The 24,402-nt window shown below is 52.0% G+C and overlaps 1 protein-coding gene and 1 pseudogene across 1 annotated transcript; one reads left to right on the top strand and one right to left on the bottom strand.

Annotated features, from left to right (window-relative positions):
- Positions 1 to 12,282: 12,282 nt before the first annotated feature.
- LOC135971557 (uncharacterized) lies at positions 12,283 to 16,455 on the top strand. Its single transcript, XM_073998455.1, has 2 exons — positions 12,283 to 15,307; positions 15,965 to 16,455. The coding sequence occupies exons 1-2, from the start codon at positions 13,355 to 13,357 to the stop codon at positions 16,025 to 16,027; spliced, it is 2,016 nt and encodes a 671-aa protein (XP_073854556.1). The 5' UTR covers positions 12,283 to 13,354; the 3' UTR covers positions 16,028 to 16,455.
- A 3,526-nt stretch (positions 16,456 to 19,981) lies between these two features.
- On the bottom strand, positions 19,982 to 24,100 carry LOC141407357 (uncharacterized; annotated as a pseudogene).
- Between the last annotated feature and the right edge of the window lie 302 nt (positions 24,101 to 24,402).

Genomic DNA, 24,402 nt, shown 5'->3' with positions numbered 1-24,402 from the left:
GAGAAATTTAAACATGGAAGCAGAAACACGCCAAGAAAAAGACATGGCAAACCCCACCTGTGCATCTGTTTTCAACGGAACATTTGGAGTCAAGGGGAGCCTGGACAGCCAAACAAACATTCAGAGGGCAGCTTTTCTCCAGCGTCCTCCCGGTTCTCAGGCCTGCAAGTAAACACACATGTTTAAGACCTAACGCTTTTTAATAATTTACAAAGTAACTCCCGAAATGTTTAATGCAGAAAAAAGAGAGAGCGAGACAGAACAGCAAGAGGGGAGAGAAGAGCTGGGGGACGGCAGTGACGGGAGAGAGAGAAACAGGGAAGAGATGGAGGGGGAAGGGAGGTGGGGAAGGGAAAGCCTCCTTCCAAGGTAAGCAGGGTGGGCCGGGTTTCTGCACCACGCTGGCGAGACCTTGAGAACAGACGGTCACAGGAGACCAAGTCACAATGTCATCTGCCCTCAAATGCAAAAGGTACACACACACGACAGGAAACCCACCGTTTTAACGGACACATGAAAGCAGCATTTACCCCACAGCACGGCGCGTGCGTGAAACAAATTACTCAAAAACGATCGCCTGCAGAAAAACCCACAGCCACCACCACTTAAGAGATGGAGAGAGGCCCGAGACTGCCCCGCGGGCTATCCGCGCAGGCCCAGGTGCCGCCGCCGCGCCCACCCCTGCCTCCCAGGCTCGGCCGCCCGCCAGCCCCGCCTCCGCCATCGGCTGCCCCGGTGCCCCAGGCCAGGACCTGACACGCAGAGCCGGGCCGCGTGGCCCCGCCGGCGTCTGGACACAGCCTCCCAGCAGCCGCTGGCTCAGCCCGGATCCCCGCGCCTCTAACTGCCCTAGCGGCGGGCGGACGCGACACTCCCGCGCCCCCCCCCGCCCCCCGCGTACGTCCAATCGCAACGAGGCTGCTCCGCGGGCGCAGCCAATGGTGAAGACGAGCGCTTCGCAGTCCTCCGGGCTCTCCCGCTTCCCGCAATCATGCTCATCTTCCTACTTGGAGCTCACCCTCTGAGGCCAGGGTCAAGCGCGGGCGCCGGAAGGCGGGATTTCCGTCGCACTCACCCACGCCCCCACTCCCACGGGAGACTGCCCGGCCCGGAGCGCTCTTAATCACGCGGCGGGTGGTCGCGCTCACAGCAACTGGAGCCATCCAGGGCGGGAGTCGAGTGGCCAGAGCAGCTGCCCTGGGGATGAGAACGGATCTTTGTGTGGTCGGCTGGGGAGTGAAGTTTCCTCCTGTGTGTTCAACTGAATGCAGCAGAAGTCTTGGGCAGATTACGTGGAGCAGCTGTGGAACACTGTGCAGGGAATCCAAGAAGGAACAGACCTCCAGCGACCACAAAACACAATAGAAGAAATATGCAACAATATAGGCTGCGCATGGTGGCTCACGTCTGTAATTTTCAGGGCTTTGGGAGGCCGAAGTGCGAGGATCCCTCAAAGGCAGGAGTTGGAGGATCCCATGTTGCCAGACTGGGCAACATAGCAAGACCCCATCTCAAAAAAAAAAAAATTAACAATTTGCCAGGTGTGGTGGTGCACACCTGTGATCCCAGCTGCTCGGGAGGCTGAGGCAGGAGAATCGCCTCAGCCTGGGAGGTCAATGCTACAGTGAGCTGACATCATGCCACTGCACTCCAGCCTGGGCAACAGAGTGACATCCTGCCTCTAAGAAGGAAAAAGGGCATGGTGGTCCCGCCTGTAATCCCAGCACTTTGGGAGGCCAAGGCAGGTGGATTATTTGAGGTCAGGAGTTCAAGATCAGCCTGGCCAACATGGTGAGACTGCTTTTCTACTAAACATACAAAAATTAGCCTGGTGTGGTGGTGCGTGCCTGTAATCCCGGCTACTTGGGAGGTTGAGGCAGGAGGATTGCTTGAACCTGGGAGGCGGAGATTGCAGTGAGCCGAGATTGCACCACTGCACTCCAGCCTGGGGGACAGACGCTGCACCACTGCAGCCTTGACTTACCGGGTTCACGTGGTTCTCAACCTCAGCCTTGCCAGTAGCTAGGACTGCAGGCACAAGCAACCACGCCTAGCTAATTTTTGTATTTTTTGTAGAGACCGGGGTTTGCCATGTTGCCCAGGCTGGTGTCGAACTCCTAGGCTCAAGTGATCCGTCCGCCTCTGTCTCCCAAAATGCTGGGATTACAAGTGTGAGCCACTGCACTCGGCTAATAGTAATGAACTTTGAACAGAAGGAAAAGATGTTATTATTAACTTAGTTATGTTTTATCTGTATTTTCTAATTTTTCTAAACATGTAAAGATGAAATTCTATTAAAACTCAGACCTCAGAACAAAAAAATTAGAGTATAAATATTTATTTTAGTTGTACAAACTTGGTTTCTGGAAAAAGAATGGAATAGATTTTCTGAGAAAAAAAATCCACCACTTTGGCCGGGTGCGGTGGCTTACGCCTGTAATCTCAGCACTTTGGGAGGCTGAGGTGGTGGATCACCTGAGTTCAGGAGTTCAAGACCAGCCTGACCAACGTGAAGAAACCCCCGTCTCTATTAAAAATGCGAAAATTAGCCAGGCATGGTTTCAGGCGCCTGTAATCCCAACTACTCAGGAGGCTGAAGCTGTAGAATCGCTTGAACCCAGGAGGCAGAGGTTGCAGTGAGCTGAGATCGCACCATTGCACTCCAGCCTGGGTGACGAGCAAAACTCTGTCTCACAAAAAAAGAAAAGCCGACTGGCTGAAAGGATTAAAAAAGAAAATATGATCCATCAATGTGCTATCTACAAGATAAACATTTTAAATTAAAATAAACAGATTGAAAGTAAAAGAATACAAAGATACAACATTTAAATAGTAAGCAAAAAACCCCCGAAGTGGCTGTACTAATATTAAGTGAAATACACTTTAATTTAAAGCAGGGCTGGGCATGGTGGCTCACGCCTGTAATCCCAGCACTTCGGGAGGTGGAGGCAGAGAGATTACTTGAGCCCTGAAGTCAAGATCAGCCTGGGCAACATGGCATAATCCCATTTCTACAAAAAATACAAAAATTAGGCGGGCATGGTGGTGCCCACCTGTGGTCCCAGCTGTTTGGAAGGCTGAGGGGGGAGGATCATGTGAGCTGGGGAGGTCGAGGCTGCAGTGAGCTAAGATCAGGCTCCTGCACTCCAACCTGGGCAACAGAGTGAGACTCTGTCTCAAAATAAAAAAAATAAAAAAGGGTTGAGATGCAAAAAAGGACATCATTTTTTATTTTTTATTTTGTTGGGATGGAGTTTTGCTCTTGTTGCTAAGGCTGGATAGAGTGCAATCGGGTGATCTCGGCTCACTGCGACCTCTGCCTCCTGGGTTCAAGTGATTCTCCTGCCTCAGGCTCCCAAGTAGCTGGCATTACATGTGCATGCCATCACTCCTGGCTAATTTTTGTATTTTTGGTAGAGACGGGGTTTCATCTTGTTGGCCAGGCTGGGTTCGAACTCCTGACCTCAGGTTATCCGCCTGCCTTGGCCTCCCAAAGTGCTGGGATTACAGACGTGAGCCACCGTACTGGCCAAAACCTTCATTTTCAAAAAGGCTGGGTCAGGCATCATGGCTCATGCCTATAATCCCAGCACTTTGAGAGGCCAACACCCATCTCTACCAAAAATACAAACATTAGCTAGGCATGGTGGCATGCACCTGTAATCCCAGCTACTTGGGAGGCTGAGTCAGGAGAATTGCTTGAACCCGGGAAGCGGAGGTTGCAGTGAGCAGAGATCGTGCCACTCCACTGCAACCTGGGGGACAGAGAGCGACTCTATCTCAAAAAGTAAATAAAGGCTGGGTGCCAGCTGTGGTACATAGGCCTAGTTTGGTGACTCCTGTACTTAAGATATAAAACGGAAGAACAGTGGGCGGGAGCTTCCCTCTAAAGGCACAGGACGGGCAAGCTGGTCCCTGAGCAGTGACTTTATAATAACTTGTTACACTGTGTTTTTTCTTTTGTTTTGTTTTTCCTTCGGTTGGTTGGTTGCTTGAGATGGAGTTTGGCTCTTGTTGCCCAGGCTGAAATGCAATGGTGTGACTCAGCTCACCACAACCTCCGCCTCCTGGGTTCAAGCGATTCTCCTGCCTCAGCCTCCCAACTAGCTGGGATTACAGTCATGCACCACCACGCCCAGCTAATTTTTGTATTTTTTTTTTTTTCTGAGACAGAGTCTTGCTCTGTCACCCAGGCTGGAGTGCAGTGGTGCTATCTTAGCTCACTGCAAGCTCCGCCTCATGGGTTCGCACCATTCTCCTGCCTCAGCTTCCCGAGTAGCTGGGACTGTAGGTGCCCACCACCATGCCTGGCTAATTTTTTGTTTTTTTTGTTTTTTTTGTTTTTTTTTTTAGTAGTAGAGATGGGGTTTCACTGTTTTAGCCAGGATGGTCTCGATCTCCTGACCTCCTGATCCACCTGCCTCGGCCTCCCAAAGTGCTGGGATTACAGGCATGAGCCATCGTGTCCAGACTAATTTTTGTATTTTTAATAGAGACGGGGTTTCACCATGTTGGCCAGGCTGCTCTCACACTCCTGACCTCAGGTGATCTGCCCGCCTTTGCCTCCCAAACTGTTGGGATTACAGGCATGAGCCACCAAGTTTGGCCAGCTGCCTGATAACACTTGCACAAAATGAACCTGTTACTTCATTTTTCCCCACTGCCAATCACCTCCCCCCACATCTTAGACCATCACACTTCCCTAACCTAGAAACAGCCCTCAGCCTTATCTCCAGGGAGATAAGGATTTGAGCGCTGTTCTCCCACCTCCTCACTTGGCGGTCTTGTGAATCTATCTTTCTTCTTTTGCAAAACCCGTGTCACAGTGATAGATTTGCTGTGTACAGGCAGAATGGACCTTGACCTGGCCAGTGACACTGGACAGCCACGGCCGCCTCCAGACAGCAACTGCTGTCTCTTTCCTTCTGCCTTCCAAGTCACACATAAACACCCCTTTTGGCCAACTCTTCCTCTGGGAGGCTTCTCCTCAAGGGGCACCAGCACTGATGGGGAAGCCAGAGACAGGCAGCTCAGGATGGGGATGAAAAGCCAGGAATGCGGAGGCCGACTTCAGCTTGGCCCTGCTCCCTTGGATAGAGAGGCTGGAGCCCAGGGCATCAGCCACAGGTCTTGGGACAAACCCTTGGCCCAGGAAAACAGAGCTGGATGAATCCTTGAACACCACGAGATCCACCGTCTCACTCCCCAGACGGGAAAGTCAGGCTCTGACTCCTGCTGTGGATTGCCGCAGGTCCCGGGCCGCTAACTCCCTTCTCTCTGGCCAGCACCACTGCAGCCTGGGCCTCAGCTGGTGGAGAGAACTGGGCTCACCCACCGCCAAGGGAACTGCAAAAAGGGCACACGGTAGTCCTGGGCAGAGCCCCGGGCCAGGACGTCAGCCAGTTGCACAGCAGGGAGGGCACCTGCCCATCTCCACAGTCATCCTCCTCCTGGGCACCCTTACCAAAAGGCACTCCTCGAAACAAAATAAGGCCAGGCGCCGTGGCTCATGCCTGTAATCCCAGCACTTTGGGAGGCCAAGGCGGGCAGATCACGAGGACAGGAGATCAAGTGATTCCACTTTTCTTCTCTAGGAAGTCTGGACATTCAGATCTAGTTGGTCTTTTATCATAGAACTTCTAGTGTGCCCGAGTCTTACATTGTGAAGATCCTTTTCTACAATATTACATGTAAGAGGATATAAATGATACTGGATGAGATCAGGCTGGATGAGAACTGATACTTGTAAACATACTTTTTAGACGAAATCTCTGATTGCCATTCACTTTCTATTTGAACTCGTAAAAATAAAACACATTGGCTGGAGGGTGGAAGTAGGAAGGAGATTTATGTCTTTTAATCGCATGTCACTGTTTCATATCGAGATAGAACATATAGTATCCCTGGCTTTGGACCTAGAGAAGGAAACACATTTTTCTACCTGCTGTATGCCAGCGGTTCCTGAACACCTGGAGGGCTTATTGCAGCCTGGATTGCTGGTCCCTACTCCAGAGTTTCTGATTCATGAGGTCTAGGGTGGGCCTGAGAATTTACATCTATAAGACATTCCCAGGTGCTCCTGGTTCAGAGACTCTATTTTTGAGAACCACTCTTATCTACTAACTGTAAATTGTAGAACTTTAGAAAAAAGCTTACTTTGGTCTGGGATAAGAAGCACATAGATAATGGAGCAAATCATGAACAAGTCAATCCTTGATCCCAGGTAGCAAGCACTACACAGTGACAGAACACAACTCTTGGTTTTCACGATTGCAAGTCATAGCGAAGAATCAAGTGAGAAATGCAGTTTCATTTTCAGGGCTTACAGAGGCCAGGTGATTCTAGAAAAATAGGATTTAGTGATTAAAGTCATGAGATTGGGAGTTATTTTTGTCCTTTTTCTCTCCTGCATCACTTAACATTTAGCCTTACTTTAGAGGGTCCTGTATTTGTTTTAAACTTGTAAAGAACTTTGAGTGCTTATTAAATGGAAAGCTTTCCGTGAGTGTGTGTGTGCGTGCGTGTGTGTGTGTGTGTGTGTGTGTATGTGTATGTGCGTGTATGTGTGCGTGCGTGTGTGTGTCCGTGTGTGTGTGTGTGTGTATGTGTGTGTATGTGTGTGTGTCCGTGTGTGTGTGTGTGCATGTGTGTGTGTGTGTGTGTCCGTGTGTGTGTGTGTGTGTGTGTGTGTATGTGTGTGTTATGTGTGTGTGTGTGTGTGTGTATGTGTGTGTGTGTGTGTGTGTGTGTATTTAGAAACAGAGTCTTGTTCTGTAGCCCAGGCTGAAGTGCAGTGGCATGATTTTGGCTCACTGCAACCTCCGCCTCCCAGGTTCAAGGGATTCTCCTGCCTCAGCCTCCCAAGTAGCTGGGATTACAGACACCTGCCACCATGCCCAGCTAGTTTTGTATTTTTAATAGAGACAGGGTTTCATCATGTTAGCCAAGCTGGTCTTGAATTCCTGAACTCAGGTGACCCACCCACCCCAGCATCCCAAAGTGCTGGGATTACAGGCGTGAGCCACCACACCTGGCTCACAAGCTGTATGTTTTTAAAGATATTAGACATGTTTCTTGTTTTCTTTTTTGTTTTTTTGTTTTGTATTTTTAGAAAAACAAAAAACCCTTATGAATAATGTAGGAGAATAAGGAAAGTTTTTCCAAAAAAGAGAAATCATTGTGATTATTTATCTTAGTGGAATGTTGGATAATATAGTCTGCTTTATCAATCATCAAGCACACTATAAAATTTCCATTTTAATAGGATTTGTACCTCAATTGAGGTAATACAGTTTTAAAGTTTTTAAAGTGAAAGCCAGCCCCGCCCCTCTCCTGGAGTGGGCGGGGACAGAGGTTACATGGCAGGTTTCCTTGTGACATCACAGGTTCTTCATGACAGGTTGCTGTCTGGCCAGGCCTCCTTTCCCTTGCATCTTTCTCATTGACCAATAGGTTTGAAGCATTAAGGCCACGCCCCTATTCTGCATTCTAGTGTGGCCCTGGTTACGCCTCCTCTGGCTCAGTCACACAGCTACCTGGTAGGTGACTGGAGGTGTATAGTTGTCCTCGCCTGGATTGTGCTGATGTGGCCCCAACCCCACCGCCCTACCCATCCCATGATGTCCGAAGAAACCCGACCGATCAAATTGGCCAAGGCCAAGGAAAAGGTAAAACGCACCAGGTTGTGGCACCACAACGCAGCCCCAGGCGCCCTCTGACAGTCAAGCTGCTGCCAGAGTCTCTGCCACTGCTGAGGCACACCAGGCTGGGAACCCCCCAGTGCCCCTGGGCTCCCCACACCAAAATCTTGTGAGCCAGCCCAACCCCCTCGTGAGTCCTGCCCCTGCCCTCACCAGCCACCCCAGGGTGACTTTGAGCTCGTGACTCCCAGGGCTTCCCACGCCACACTCTGCCCTTACCTCCTGCTACCCCAAACCCGACCTCCTTGGGCTCTTTGGGCTCATGTCTCCAAGGACCTGGGTGCCCTAGAACCTGCCCTCACCAGTTGCCCCATGGTCACTTTGGACAGGTGACTCCCGGGGCTCCCTGCTCCATACTCGGGCCTCACCTCCCGCCACCCAAAGCCTGACCTCCCTGGGCTCTTTGGGCTTCTATCTCCAAGGACCTGGGTCCCAACCCTGTGACCCCCTCCCCAATCTCTGGGAGCTTGGTCATTGCACTCATGTGTCCCCCCCACCACTCCACTGAGGAGTGGAATGTAGTGATGTCGCAGTCCCTCTAGGAGCTGTCATTACTGCCACGAGACCGGTCTTTGGTCTTAGGACCCAGTCCCCTAAGTGTTCTTGCCCATTTCTGGTTCCTCTGGTTGTAGCACAGGTTTCCAGCTGGAAGGGGATTGGGGACTGTGGGACGTAGGAGAGAGAGGTTTCAGGCTGCCTTACTTCCTTAACACAGACGTTGACAGTGTGAAAAGCCTTCACCTCCCCCATGAGCTCAACACATTGACAGTGTTCTGGGTGGCAACGGGAGAATGGGTTTAGCTTGATTTTCTCCCAGGCTTCTACTCTCCAGAGAGACTCGAACATTGTTTCTGAGTTCTCCACCTCAGATTTGAATTCTCCATTGTTCTGGGACCAGAGTGCCCCTCAGTCAGTGGTTGCTGGAGTGAGATCTGCCTATCTTCTGTGGAACAGATCTTGGGAAACTGAACTTGACAGCTTGAATCTTCCTCATCTCATCTCCACCTGGGGTACTTTGAGTGCCACAGGATAAATATGGGGCATCTTTCTGAAGCATCAGTTTCCTTTGAGTCTACTGAGGAACAAAACATTAATGTACTTAGGGGTGACAGTCACATAGATTTACAAGAATATACAAGACTTCTCTCTGAAATGAGGGTTGGGTTGTCCTCTTTCTGTTAAATTCCCAGATTTCACAGAAAGGCTGCCTTCTGCCATGAAGATACATTAATATAAATTTTGAGAAGTACTGGTGCACTTCTTCACACTAACAGACGTGTGAGGGTGTATGACTCTAAACCACACAGTGTACAGTTCCTGCCTACCTGATATTTGCTTTTCTGCCTTTGCCTCTGATTTTGGTCCCTGGCAGCTGCTGACTTGTGGCAAAATCCCAGAGCTCAGAGTCAGAAGACTGAGTTTAAGTTCCATTAGTGCCTTCTGTTCAGCCATGGTATCAATCCCTCTCAGTCACTGATTGTGACAACACTTCCTACAGTTGTTGGTGGCATTAAATCAGATGGTGCATAAGAGTATTTTGTAGGAACTGTAAAGCAGGATGTGACTGTAGGAGCTTGTAGTTCTCATGAATATCACTGCTCTTCCTTTCCACAGTTGAGAGACTACCATCCCCAGGCCAACCCTAGTGTTGGTACAGGAGCAAGCGACACCAAAAAGAAGAACATAAATAATGGTGCTAACTCTGAGACAACCACTTCTGGAGGTTGCCACTCACCTGAGGATGTGAGTCTTGGCTGGCCAGGCTCCTGGGGACAGAGGGCCCAAGGGGTGGTGGAGGGTAATTGTTAAGATTGTGGAAGAACTCCCAGGCACTGCTTAAGAATTCTGGGTTTGAATCCTCTCCATCTGCTGGGGATATGATAGAGGGCAAATTCCTTGAGCTCTTTGGGCCTCTCTTCTCATATCTGTAAAATAGGAGTGGTTTGGTTTTACCTACATTGGTGAAGTTTAAATGAGATTTATCATTGTTGTTTTTATGTTAATCCCTAGTCCACGGCCTACTGTAAAGTCTCCTTCTCGGCTTGCGTTTCCTGAGGTAGAGTTAGAGAGTATCAGAGGTGTCTGTTAGCTCTGAGAGTCCGAGAGTTAAAGGCCCACTAGAATGGAAACCTCGGGACCGAGGGTTCCTGTCTGCCTTTTCCGTCCTATTCTCCCGCTGTTAAGAACCGTCTCTGGCCCGTATGTGCTCAGTCAATGTCTGTTGAATGAAGGCACCTTTCTAAATCACAGGCTGGCAGAAGGGTGGGCTTTTCTCACACTCCATCTCTGAAGGTTTCTGTGACTGTCTTTTCGAGAGAATCTAGTTTCAGACTTTGAGTTCTCTGGCTGTGGGCAGAAACCAACAAAGACCCAAGTCCTTTTTCTTTGGGAGTTGAGGAGAGTTTACCAGTTCGTGTTCCCATTGGGTCTGAGAACTTTACCTTTAAAATCCATCCCTGGCCCCTGCCTACCGCTTCCTGGCCTGGGGAATAGACTCGAAGGGGCCACCCTCAGTCACCTTCCTTTGACTCTCCCCACAGAAACAGCAGAACCGAGCCCAGCTGGAAGAAGTGACGTGATTTCTTTGTTTGATCATGACATGACTGCTGGGTTTGGAGGACACTCAGCCGTAGAGGCCCCAGTCTCGTCTCACCCACTCCCAGCCTGGGGAAGAAGGCACACCCCCCAGATCCCACCCCGTCCCCACAGGGTTCCTGATAACCTGGTCCCATGGGTGGGCCTGTCCTGGGGCAGAGGTGCCCTTCTGGGGGCATGTCTCTTGCTGTGCCATCTCTGCTTCCCCCTAGTAAGAGCTCTGTCTTCCTCTTTCTATAGGAAAAGAAGGCAAGCCACCAACATCAGGATGCCCTAAGGAGGGAGCTAGAGGTGAGTGGACGGTGTGAAGTTCCCTCCTGTCCTCTGGAGAAGGTTTCTTTGCTTCTCTTTCAGCACTTGCTTTTTTTTCCCCCAAAGGCCCAGGTTCATACCATACGAATCCTTACATGTGAGAAAACTGAGCTTCAGACGGCACTCTATTACAGCGAGCGTGCTGTCCAGCAGTTGCAAGGTGGGAATCTGGTACCCCATCATCCTTCAACCTGGCACTTTGACAGGCCTTTATGGGGAGTCCTTTGGGCCGCATCTGAATGTCTCTCATTCCAGGAGAGTGCAGGCATCTGGTCGGCCGCCTGCATGATTCATGGAATTTTGCAAGAGATTTAGAGCGGGATCTCTCTGCTGTCACTACACAGAAGAAGAAGGCTGACAGGGTGAGTCCAACCACCTGCCCCATCCCCTGGGAACCCGGCTTCACAGATGGAGGAGTGAGCCTAAAAGTCCCTTCTGCAGGATGGAGTGTCCTGCCCAGAAGACAGCATGGCCATTTCTTGCTGCTTTTGTGTGTGGTGGTTAGAGGCTGAGAGGGGCTGAGTCGGCTGCTGTGGGTGAGTTGGGGGGCGCCGTGGGGAGTGAGCACCGGACATAGAGCTCACAGGCCAAGTGCCCGCCCTGCCCATATTTGACTGTGGCCTTGGCCAAGTCCCAAGTGGCGGTTAGGATACTGGTACCATAAAGGTACAGAAGAGTAGCTTGAGTATGTTATTATTTGTGTTGAGAGAGGGAGCCTCTGTGTGTGTGTGTGTGTGTGTGTGTGTGTGTGTGTGTGTATTATGGGAACATACAATAAACATGTTTGTAAGGATCATAAACATCTCAGGAGAGAGGAACAGTGTTGGGGGGAGATATTTCCCTTCCGTACTTTCAGAGTTTTGGACGATTCGAACGTATCATCCTTTCAAAATGTCAACAAATGATTAATTTCCTCCTCCTTATCTTTGCCCCTACCCCCAGGGAAAGAATGGGCTTAGAGAATCAGATATACCTGGGTGTTGAAATCCCAGCTCTACGTGATCTTAGGCAAGCACTTAACCCTTAATACCCCATGTTTTTCATCTATACGATAGAGGTAATAATGGTAACCGTCTCCTATGGAGGTTGTGAGGATGAAATGGGATTGTTAGTGCAGTGCCTGGTGAAGGAGTCAGTAAAGGTTCCAACAGTGGTAGTAGTAACAGTAAGAACATTAGCAATACCATCTGATGTCTCTGGGCCCCTGCTAGCCAGCTATGAATTCCGTCTCTTTCCCTGTCCCTTCCACCTTTACTGAGTTCTTTGAAAAACAAATGAGGGCCTGGTGCTCTGGCTCATGCCTGTAATGCCAGCACTTTGGGAGGCCGAGGCTGGTGGATCACCTGAGGTTGCGAGTTCAAGACTAGACTGACGGACATGGAGAAACCCCATCTCTACTAAAAATACAAAGTTAGCCGGATGTGGTGGCACATGCCTATAATCCCAGCTAATCGGGAGGCTGAGGCAGGAGAATTGCTTGAACCCGGGAGGCGGAGGTTGTGGTGAGCTGAGATTGCGCCATTGCACTCCAGTCAGGGCAACAAGAGTCAAACTCTGCCTGAAGAAAAAGAAAAAGTAAGAAAGAAAGAAACAAAACAAAACAAAAAAGAAAACCAAAGGAGACCCTGGGCTTGGAAGTGCCTTGAGAGCATGTCAGGTGTGACTGGGAGTGGGGAGTGGTGTGTGGAGTGGTCACAGTGGCTGTTGTTCCTGGTCGGCCAGCCGCTCCTCTGCCTGCTCTATCCTGACTTCACCTTTCTCTATTTGCAGTACATCGAGGAGTTAACAAAGGAGAGGGATGCCCTGAGTCTGGAACTGTACAGGAACACGTAGGATGGGGGACGGTGGGATGGGAGGTCTTGGGGCTCCTAGCGTGGGGGATGTGCTGAGAGGTGGGGGTACAGGTGAGCATGGTGAGAGGCTCATACAGGTTTTCATGTGTGCACAGGGAAGCTCTAGTGCCGGCTGTGCCACTGACTCATGCGGTAGCCTCAGGCAACTCATGTCTTCTCTCTGGCCTGCCACCTGGGACTTTTAATTCCTGGGGTCCCATCCAATGCCTCGGTTCTGTGGTTGTGGGGTGAAAGTAGAGGGTTGATCACCAAAGCAGTCCTTTCTGTTCTTCGTTCATTCCTTTATCTACCGCCTCTGGTTGTAGCATAACCGATGATGAGCTGAAGGAGAAAAATGCCGAACTACAAGAAAAACTTCGACTTGTAGAATCTGAGAAGTCTGAGATCCAGCTCAATGTAAAGGAGCTAGAAAGCAAGCTGGAGAAAGCCAAGCTCCTGCTGCCACAGGCAAGCAGCTACAGCCCCGGGGGTTGTGGGATCCCCGTCCGGCTGGGACCATGGTCTAGGATCATGCAGGCTATGGGGAGGCTCCAGTCAAGAGCTGGAAAATTTGGGCCCTTTTTCTGGTCCCACCATAGAATCCTCTAGAGTGTGCTAAAAATCTACAAAGTGGGGCCCTGCATGGGGAATCAGAATCTCAGAGTTAGGGCTTAAAAATATATATCTTAAAGGATCATGCGTGAAAACCATTGTTTGATAGATTACATTTATATGACTATCCCATGAGTCTGTTTCCTTCTGAGGTTCAAACCAACACTTTCACTGTTCCAGCAGCAGCTGCAGGAGGAGGCTGACCACCTGGGTAAGGAGCTGCAGAGTGTGTCCGCGAAGCTCCAAGCCCAGGTGGAAGAGAACGAGTTGTGGAACCGCCTGTACCAGCAACAGGAGGAGAAGATGTGGCGGCAGGAGGAGAAGATACAGGAGCAGGAAGGGAAGATACGGGAGCAGGAGGAGAAGATACGGGAGCAGGAGGAGAAGAGGCAAGAGCAGGAGGAGAAGATATGGGAGCAGGAGGAGAAGAGGCAGGAGCAGGAGAAGGAGATGTGGAAGCAGGAGGAGAAGATAAAGGAGCAGGAGGAGAAGATACGGGAGCAGGAAGAGAAGAGGCGGGAGCAGGAGGAGAAGATGTGGAGGCAGGAGGAGAAGATACAGGAGCAGGAGGAGAAGATACATGAGGAGGACGAGAAGATACGGGAGCAGGAGAAGAAGAGGCAGGAGCAGGAGAAGAAGATGTGGAGGCAGGAGAAGATGCATGAGCAGGAGGAGAAGATGCATGAGCAGGAGGAGAAGATACGGGAGCAGGAGAAGAGGAGGCAGGAGCAGGAAGAGAAGATTTGGAGGCAAGAGGAGAAGATACGGGAGCAGGAGGAGAAGATGCATGATCAGGAGGAGAAGATAAGGGAGCAGGAGAAGAAGATGCACAAGCAGGAGGAGAAGATACCAGAGCAGAAGAAGAAGAGGCAAGAGCAGGAGGAGAAGATACCAGAACAGAAGAAGAAGAGGCAAGAGCAGGAGGAGAAGATGTGGAGGCAGGAGAAGAAGATACGGGAGCAGGAGGAGAAGATGCATGAGCAGGAGGAGAAGATACAGGAGCAGAAGGAGAAGATGCACAATCAGGAGGAGAAGATACAGGAGCAGGAGGAGAAGATGCATGAGCAGGAGGAGAAGATACATGAGCAGGAGGAGATGATAAGGGAGCAGGAGGAGAAGATGCACAAGCAGGAGGAGAAGATACGGGAGCAGGAGAAGAAGAGGCAGGAGCAGGAAGAGAAGATGTGGAGGCAGGAGGAGAAGATACGGGAGCAGGAGGAGAAGATGCACGAGCAGGAGGAGAAGATACAGGAGCAGAAGAAGAAGATACAAGAGCAGGAGAAGAAGAGGCAGGAGCAGGAGGAGAAGATTTGGAGGCAGGAGGAGAAGATGCATGAGCAGGAGGAGAAGACACAGGAGAAGGAGGAGAAGAGGCGGGAGCAGGAAGAGAAGATGTGGGAGCAGGCGGAGAAGATTTGGAGGCAGGAGGAGAAGATGCGTGAGCAGGAGGAGAAAATACAGGAGCAGGAACAGAAGATACAGGAGCAGGAGGAGAAGATACGGGAGCAGATGTGGAGGCAGGAGGAGAAGATACAGGAGCAGAAGGAGAATATGCACAATCAGGATGAGAAGATACGGGAGGAGGAGAATAAGATGCACAAGCAGGAGAATATATGGGAGCAGGAGAAGAAGAGGCAGGAGCAGGAGGAGAAGATGCGGAGGCAGGAGGAGAAGCTACGGGAGCAGGAGGAGAAGATATGGAGGCAGGAGGAGAAGATACGGGAGCAGAAGGAGATAATACGGGAGCAGGATGAGATGATGCGGGAGCAGGAGGAGAAGATGTGTGAGCAGGAGGAGAAGCTGGGGAAGAAGGAGGATATGCTGCGGGAGCAGGAGGAGAAGATGTGTGAGCAGGAGGAGATTCTGGGGGAGAAGGAGGATATGCTGCGGGAGCAGGAAGAAAAGCTGTGGGAGCAGGAGAAAAAGATGTGGGAGCAGGAGGAAAAGATGTGGAGGCAAGAGAAGAAGCTAGGGGAGCAGGAGGAGAAGATGTGGAGGCAGGAGGAGATGATGCGGGAGCAGGAGAAGAAGATGTGGGAGCAGGAGGAGATGATATGGGAGAAGGAGCAAAAGATACGTGAGCAGGAGGAGAAGATGCGGAGGCAGGAGGAGAAGATGCGGGAGAAGGAGGAGAAGATGCAGAGGCAGGAGGAGAAGATGCGGGAGAAGGAGGAGAAGATGCAGAGGCAGGAGGAGAAGATGCGGGAGCAGGAAACGAGGCTGTGGCAGCAGGAGGAGAAGATGCAGAAGCAGGAGGTGAGGCTGCAGGAGCTGGAGGAGAGGCTGGTGGAGCTGGGGCGGAAGGCAGAGCTCTGGGGGAGCAGGCGGAGGTGGGTGCAAACCCTGGAGATCATACAGAACGCCCTCACCACAACTTAGCAGATGGTGGTTGGCTCCCTCTGCTTTTCCACCAGTCTGTGGCGTACAGCTTCAATGGTGGCAAGAAGGGTGTGAGATTTGAGGCTGGGGAGGGAGGCATGGGCCTCTAGGCAAGGGAGGCAGTCACTTAGGCCTGGAGGAAGGGGCCAGGGGCCAGGGGCCTGGGCAGATAACAGAGCCCCACTGTGCCCTTGCCACCCTGTTTATGGGCCCAGAATCTGGAAGCCAGCCACTGCCTACCCTGACGCCTATCCTGCAGGTGGAGCTGAAGAGCCAAGAGGCTCAGAGTCTGCAGCAGCAGCGAGACCATTCCCTGGGTCCCCTGCAGCAGTACGTGGCCGCCTATCAGCAGCTGGCCTCTGAGAAGGAGGCTCTGCCCAGCTGCAGCAGCAGGAAGCTCAGGGCAAAGCGGTGGCCGAGGTGGCCCCCCAATAGTTGCAGGAGACCCAGTTGAGGGAGTTGATGAGGGTGAGGCCCTGAGGGGGATGACCTGGCAGCCTCCGTGCCTTCTCACTCTCTTTTCTGGCCCCTTAGGAGCACCTGGAAGCTGCCATCTACCGAGCACATGACAAGAAGGCAAAAACAATAAACATGTAAAACCCGGCAGCAAGGCCTGGAGAAGAGTCAGCTGCCATGTGACTGTTTAGAACATAGTCTGAGCCCAAACCTGAAAAAAAAAAAAAAAAAAAAGAAAAGAAAAATTACTTATTTTAAATTGTGGCAAAATATTGGTCAGGCACAGTGGTTCATGCCTGTAATCCCAGCAATTTGGGAGACTGAGGTGAATGGACCACCTGAGGTCAGGAGTTCCAGACCAGCCTGGCCAATACAAAAATTAGCCGGGCATGGTGGCGCATGCCTGTAATCCCAGCTACTTGGGAGGCTGAGGCAGGAGAATCGCTCGAACCTGGGAGGCAGAGGTTGCAGTGAGCTGACATCGTGCCACTGCACTCAAGCCTGGGTGACAGAGCGAGACTCTGTCTCAAAAAAAAAAAAAAATAAAATAAAAAAATAACAAAAAAAAACTTTCTTCCTTATCTTCCTTACATGTATGTTTCTATTGGTTTTTTTCTTGTATGTTTCTACTGGTTTGTTTCTTGTTCTTTCTCATTTAGTCTTGTCTTGTCTTATGGCATTGCTAGTAAAATTTTATCTGCCTCCAGAGAGTATTGACTTTGACTTTATGGCACACAATTGGAGTAAGCGCAGATCAACTTCATGTAGTTTGGGACTAAGCTGGTTCAAAGCAGGCTTTAGTTTTTGTGACGGCTGGTCTATTTTTTATTCATTTGGACTCCTAGGGGTGACCCTTCCAGGGTTCCCACCAAGGTCCCATCTCCTTACTGGGACCGAAATTCTCATTAGGTCATTTCAGCCCTGTGAGTGCCAAACATCCAGCCAGGCTCTCCAGCCTCTTAACCACCACTTCAGACTCAGTTTCTTAACCTCTTAGCCCTCTACTGTTCACCAATCACCAAATGTCGGAAAAGCACTACAGACTGTAAGGGTCACCTCCTAGGCCTGGTCACTCAAGTTCTGACTGAGGTCTCCAATTACCTTCAAACAGTTGTTTTTGGTGGTGGGGGCACATTTTTGTCCAGTTTCTCTAACTGCTTTTGTGGGGCGGCTAATCTATAACAAGCTACTCTGCCTTTAGTGAAAGTTGAGAACCTTCATCTGTCTGTTTTTTTTTTCTTTTGAGATGGAGTCTCGCTCTGTTGCCCAGGCTCCAGTACAGTGGCGTGATCTCTGCTCACTGTAACCTCCGTCTACTGGGTTCAAGCAATTCTCCTGCCTCAGTCTCCCGAGCAGCTGGGACTACAGGCCTGTGCCCCCATGCCTGGCTAATTTTTGTATTTTTAATAGAGACAGGATTCAACCATGTTTTCCAGGCTGCTCTCGAGCTCCTGACTCAGGTGATCTACCCGCCTCGGCCTCCCAAAGTGCTTGGATTACAGGCGTGAGCCACTGCGTCTGGCCCATCTCTCTTTTAAAAAATGTTTTTAATTTGAGGTACAATTTATCTTCAGTGAAATGCACAGATCTGCTATATATTTTGATGAATTTCAACAAATGCATTACCCATGTATCCCACCTCCTTTGAAGATATAGAACATTCCTATCATCCAGAAAGTTCTCCTGTGCTTTAACCCTGTCCGGCACTCCCCCAGCAGCTGATGAACCTGCTGACGACATTGGTACAGGATTCTGGCCTCCCGAAAAGAGCTGCTTTGAGAAGCCTGCTTGCCTTACTCAGCACTAAGTCCCTGCCTGCTCTCTCAAGATTTCCATCTTTAAACTGGTTGTACCTATAACCCTCCCTGGTCAAGTCAGTAGATAAACAAACGATGAAAAAAAACACCCCAGGCCGGGCGCGGTGGCTCAAGCCTGTAATCCCAGCACTTTGGGAGGCCGAGGCGGGCGGATCACAAGGTCAGGAGATCGAGACCACAGTGAAACCCCGTCTCTACTAAAAATACAAAAAATTAGCCGGGCGCGGTGGCGGGCGCCTGTAGTCCCAGCTACTCAGGAGGCTGAGGCAGGAGAATGGCGGGAACCCGGGAGGCGGAGCTTGCAGTGAGCAGAGATCGCGCCACTGCACTCCAGCCTGGGCAACAGCGTGAGACTCCGTCTCAAAAAAAAAAAAAAAAAAAAAAAAAAAAAAAAAGAAAAAAAACACCCCTTCCTGGCCCAGCAGCCACAGCCTAATCTTTCCTGTATCCCCAACTATCAGAAATGTCACTCCCTCGCTGGTTCACCCTCACTAGGGTGGCAGCTGCACAGGCGCAGCTGGGCTGACCCGTTAAGCAAGAAGCCAATAGCTGGACAGTGACACTCAGACCCCAGCCTGGGAGAGCCTGGCTGAAAGCCCCCTTCTTTCTGGTCCGACTGTGGAGGGGCGGAGCATCCACAACTCTACTGTCCTCCGCATCCTTCAGCTGTGCTTTCTCCTGGGAGACGGAGCTGTTCATTCATTTGGACAAAGCCTTCTTGAGGGCTGTAGGTTTGATAGGCTGGGTGTGTGGGGGCCACCGTGCTAGAGAGAGACGCTGGTGTGTCAGAAGGCAGCCACCTGGCCAGAGGAGGGTCAACCCCCTTGGTGACCTCCTTCCCCTGGCTGGACACAGCGCCCTGCACTCTCCACATGTGACTGCTCCCCTCAGAGCCGCTTCCAGGGGAGGGGTTCTAACCCTGTGGGTGGGGATACTGTGTTAGTTTACAGTGGGCCATGGCTCCCTCTGACATCTCCAACTCAGAGGCAGTGGAGAGAAGATGAGAAATTCCCTGCACCTCCTCCCTCAGCACCCACCTCTGCACACATCCACATATGGAGACCCTGACGGTGGTCCCTGGGAGTGCCGCCATCTGCGCCTCCTTTCCATGCCTGCAGCAGCCATGCCCACTCTCCAGACCCTCACCCTCCTGGCTCAGTAGAGGCTGCACTGCCCTGGGTCCTGCCCCTACACCTGGGCCTCTGTACCCATCAGTTCCCCCAGTCTGGTTCTTATTTCCTCCAAGTATGGAGCCGGTAAGGTCACCTGCTGAGCAAGCTGGGGGAGAGAGTAGGGTGGGGCTGGGAGGATGAGGAGAAGAAGCTTATAGTCATGCTGGAGACTCAGTGGACCAGAGTCTATGCAGGCCCATTGGCTGCCTAGCCAGTGGTGATCCCACTCCCAACCTCGTTTCTTCTTTACCAAAACCATGACCGCATTAAATATTGGACACCTATAAACCCCATAGACCCTCCTCCAGCCTCCCCGCCATGTATTGGTGAGTCTAAGTCAACTCTAGTCATTTCATTCCTCTGGACACTGATTGCCTGGGGCTTGGGCATGAGCTGCCTCTTCACCTGAGCCTGAGCCACACGTGTCCTCTGCACCTACCAACTGATGCACTGGGTCAGGGAGAGCTCCGTCTCGATGGAGATGAGCTGTGAGGAGCTGGTGGCCAAGCGGATCAGGTTGTTGTAACGGGTTTTGTTCAGAGGGTCATCCATCAGCTTCTGCTCGGCATGGGCCATTCGGCAGTCCCCTGGGTAAACACATAGACATGCTGGACCCTTGAGCAGCTGTCCCCCACTGCAGCTGACAGCTACAAAGTGGGAGCCAAGAGGGCCAGGGAGCACAGGCACCTCGAGGGCCGCCTCAAGCTGGCGGGCCTGGCGCTCCCTGGGAACCTCAAATGACATTCATGACAGAGCTCAGTTACCTCCTGCCATGCCACACCTCTTCCTCCTCCTCCTCCCTCGATCAATGAACAGCATCCCACGCTCCACACATCTGAGACAAAACTGGGTGTCTCTTCCAGACTCCTCCCTTGGTTCATTCAAGTGGCCACCAAGTCCTGTCAGTCCTCCCATCTCCACGGCTACAGCCATGTCCCTTCCTCCCCCGCCCTGTCCACCTTCTATTCTCTCCACCCGCACTCTGTCCCCGCCATCCATGTGCCATACAGTGGCAGACTGGTCTTTCTACAGCACACTGGACTAGCGCCCTTCCCTGCCCACAGCTCTCAGAGCTGGAGGTAGAGTTGAAACTCATGGTTTGGCATTCAGAGCTCTTTCCCCCTCGGCACTGGCTTATCCAGAGCGCTCACAGTGCGGGGCAGGAGCCCCTGACTCAAATGTGGGTGTGGTGCACAACTGGGTCATAGGCTTTCCCTAAGAAGAGACAGGACTGAGATGCGGAGCTTTTCTGGGTTCAGAGTTAGACCCACAGAGTGCAAGGTTTCTCCGAGACACCAAATGGAGGGTCCAGCTGGCAGCTGGCTCCTGGTCTGGAGCTTCAAGGAGAGGTGTCAGCTCTGAGCCACATTCAATAGCCAGCTGAAATGCAGCCTCCTGCAGAGAGTCCCTGGAGCTTCCACAGCCTCAGATCTGCCCCTCTGCATACCCCAGAGCCCTTGCCAAGTGGCGTTTGGTTCTTCATGTCATCTCTATCCCATGTCTGGGAGTAAAGGTGAGGTGCAGGGACTTGAGCTTGTGTACTCTGATGCCTTAAGGGAGAATGTGTCAAGTAGAGTGGAGGTGGCTTGGAAAGAGGGAGACTCAGAGGAGAGTGAAGGACACTGACCAGGCGAGCCTGGGAGCAGGAAAAGAGATGAGCGTGAGCAGAGGAAACTGCTGGGCAGGGTCGGATGGGAGGATCAGGGAATGAGTGGGGCTAGAGAGGTGGGGGTGGGGATGCTGGCGCCAGGCTTCCTGGCTTGCCAGGCTCAGGAGTCGGTTACATCCTCCCACAAGGGCCAGCTCACCTGGTCGCCCCAAAGCCCTCCCTCTGTGGGTGGGACCAGAGGGACCAGAACATGGATTACCCAATTGAGCAGGACAGAGGTGGACTCAGGTGGTGCTGGGCTGGACTCCTGGCTGTGGGGAGCAGCCACCACCCTGCCTACTGCATCCACTTTCCAACTCGCTGCCTATCTGAACAGATGCAATATTGGGCACCTTGTGAAACGTGCTCCTGGTGCACCTGCTACCTGCTGCCCCTCCTGCAGAGTGCCCGGGCTCTCCAGAGGGGATTGCTGTGGAGGCTTGGCCTAGAATCTGAGTCCTGCCTCCCATACCCGGAGCTGCTACCCCAGAGGCCAGCTGCTTGAGTATGGAAGCTGGAAGCCTGTCTGTAGCCCCAGGCTACAGTGGGGTCCATCCCACAGCCCTTCTTTAGTGCATCTATTTGGACTGACTGCTCATTTCATAGAGAGGGCTGTGTCTTGCCCCAGCTCATCTGGCATGTCTAAGGCAGTTGTGGGGACAGAATCTGCAGCTCCCAGGCCCCAGCCCTGCAACAGTAGGAGAGGCTGGACCCTGTATCTTTGCAGTCCCACCGGACTGGTGTGAGCGGGCTCCTGAGTCCAGGGCTGCTCTGCAGGCTGTGGGGCTCATGCACCAGTTCTGAGCCCACCTGATGTGCTCAGGTTGCTCACCTTTGGGCCTGTCCTGCCTCTCTGGCATTCGGCTGACCCTGAGGTCCTCTCCCTCATCTTGACCACCAGCTACGGGCTCTGACTTAGAGGTTCCCAGAACCTTAGACCATTTGGCCCACCCCCTCCCCCATTTCTCAGCTGAGAAAACTGAGACCAGAGAGGGAAAGCAACTTTCTCAAGGACCCCCAACAAGTCAGAGACAGAACCAGGTCTAGGAACCTCTTCTCAACAGAGATTCTCCCTGTCCCCTGGCCTTTTTTAGTGCCTCATTAACTTCCCTGTAAGGACACTGCCCCGCCGAGGCTGGAAATGGTGCTGTCCAGGGCGGTGTGTGCCCGTGACTTTGCCTGTGTTTCTACTTGTGAGTGGGTATGGGGGTGGGGATGAGGGGTGGGAATAAACAGCAGGGATGCTGGGGCTGGAATGCACTCTGCCTCACCCCAAAAAGGGGCACAGGAGAGCCCAGTCAAGCACAGCACATGCTTCCACTTTCCAATATGCGGAATGCCTGTGAGGCCGGCTGGGCCCAGAAGACAAGGAACAGGCCTTTCCCCACAGATGACAGGGGGGCCCAGGATGGGCGGAAGCTTCTGCTGCAGCTTTGGGGGTCACATCCCAGCCCACGGGCTGACAGTTAAGCAGAGAAGTCGCCTCTAGGGGTCAGTCATGATCTAGTGATTCTGATGAGGAGGGGTCCCCAACCAGCCTCTCTCCAGGGTCTTGTCTGGAAAAACTGCTCCCTGACAGAAATGGGCTGCTAATTTGAGAGGAAGCCATAGCTGAAATTCTAAACTGTGTGAGTGTGTGTCTAGTTTGAAAAAGGATATCCGACTTCAACATTTATATTGAAAAAATGGAAAGCTATTCCCCTTGTTTTGGAATACAAACTACAGAAAGCAACAGTTAACAGAATCTTATTGGAGACGTGAGATTCTACATCTGGAAAGGCACAGTGACTTTCAACTGGGGTGTGTGTCCTTCACTGAGCAAGGGATGGTGAGATTTATGTTTAGTAAAAGGCAGCTATGAATTTACCTTTTATAAAGAACTTGCCACATACTATTAGTGCGTTTTCAATCATGTCAGAATCACCCGGATGCCTGTGTAAATGCAAGTTCCCAGGCTTCATTCCTGGAGATTCCAGTCCTGTGAGCCTAGGGTGGGGCCCAGAAATCTCTATGGGGTGGTGCAGGCTGCCCCAGGAACACACCTAAGAAACAGTGCAACTGCCCCCCACACACATCCAAGTCCCCAAATACATAGGCAGGCATCTCATCTCTATAGAACAGATAGGGAAACTGAGGTCCAGAGTGGAGAAAGAAATGGCACAGGGTCAGCCAGCAAGTAGTAGCAGAGCCACGACACACCCACTGCCTGCGGACACCATCTCTGATGACAGCTCCACCTCCCTTCAGGAGCCTTGCCTACCCCCACCCCTACCTCCTGCTGCCCCTATGGTGGGTCTCTGTCCAAGGAAGATGTAGCCCTGGTCCTCTAGGCTGACTGGGGCTCAGAGGAAATGCTTGGCGCAGAACGTAGGAGCTAGAAGGGTTCTTGGAATTCAGGTGGGGAAACTGAGGCCCAAAGAAGGGAGTCCTCAGATTTGAACTGTGTCTGGAGAAGGTCTGATTCTCCTTCCTGAGTAGTAGGTTTGGCTTCAGTAGCCTGACCCTCAGTCAAGCTGGCTGTCCAGGCCCGCCACACCTCGGGGTGGGTGACCAGAGGCGGCAGTACCATAAAACACGTTTCCTGGGAGATCCACCCCCAAAGCTCAAAACATTCCAGGCCTGGTGATTTGGGCACGCCTCCTTCTCTCTCAGCCCGGTTTCCCCATCTCTACAATAGCTGTGTTGGAGGAGACTTCTCTCTGAGACTGAGCTGCAGATGTTCTCCCGGGTGCCCACACTGCCCAGGTTGCCGGCTCCTCTGTGCCCACTCTTCAAGACAGTCAGCTCTTAGGTAAAGAAGGTGCCTTGGCCCTATCAGGAGTAGGAGCTGGTGTCCCTGAGCCTCCCAGACCAGTGGGGATGACCCAGGCTGCCTGCAAAGCTGCTGCCCAGCCCACAGACACTGCCTGGGAGGGTGGCCCCGGCCCTTGCAGCAGCTCTGAGAAGAGGCAGCCCTCACTTCAAAACTCGCAGAGCCACCCATGCCTTCCCTCAGCCCGAAGAGGCTTTTAGGAAAATGAATCATCTCAAGTTCAAACCCATGGGGTTGCTGAAAGACGAGACAGTATGGGGTGAGCTGGTGCGAGGGAGCGTGGCTCTGTGCAGACTCTGCAGGGAGGGCACTTAGGAAAAGGGACTGGAGTCTGGGAGGCTGACCAGCTCAGGGTTAAAGGGAGGGGATGGAGCTGGAGTGAGCTGGCCTCATCCTCCCCCTTGGGCTTTCCAGCCTGGGCTCAGGTGATTCAAGGGAGCAAACACCTCCTTTTCCAGACCAGGGAGTTCTCGCCACGTTTTGGAATCGGTACCATTCCCTTGGGGGCTGGGGGGCGGCTCCCACCTCCAGACCTGGCTGGAACTGCTGCCTCCATTCTGGATCCCAAAGAACCTCTGGCAGCTTCTCCATCTCCCTCCCAGTCCAGCCTCACCTCCTCCCCCATGAGGGCCCCAACAGCAAATCTGACAACTGGAGGAACAAGGCAGGAAGGGCAGGGTCTGAGGGAGTGACCACCTCGGAAGGCAGCTCGGCCACCTTCTCTCCAGGACTCTCAGGCTTGCTTTCATATCGCTCCCTCGACATCCTTTTGCTATAATCTGGTGTGTTGACATATGGTCTTTAAAAGAAACAACACTGTTGATGTGGAGCCAACTTCCCCTTTGGGATGGTTTTGAGAAGTTAGGGTTCAGGGCATCCTCTCTTCGGCAGACTGCAGCAGTAGTAGGGGAGATATATAAAGTAAATAAAGGCCGGGCATGGTGGTCACGCCTGTATTCCCAGTACTTTGGGAGGCCGAGGTAGGAGGATCACTTGAGTCCAGGAGTTCGAGACCAGCCTGGCCAATATTGCGACACTCCGTCTCTACTAAAAATATAAAAATTAGC

This window comes from Macaca fascicularis, chromosome 7, assembly GCF_037993035.2.
Source record: "Macaca fascicularis isolate 582-1 chromosome 7, T2T-MFA8v1.1".
Lineage (NCBI taxonomy): Eukaryota > Metazoa > Chordata > Mammalia > Primates > Cercopithecidae > Macaca > Macaca fascicularis.
The sequence above is the reverse complement of the archived record's forward strand: the minus strand, read 5'-3'. Positions and strand labels throughout refer to the sequence as shown.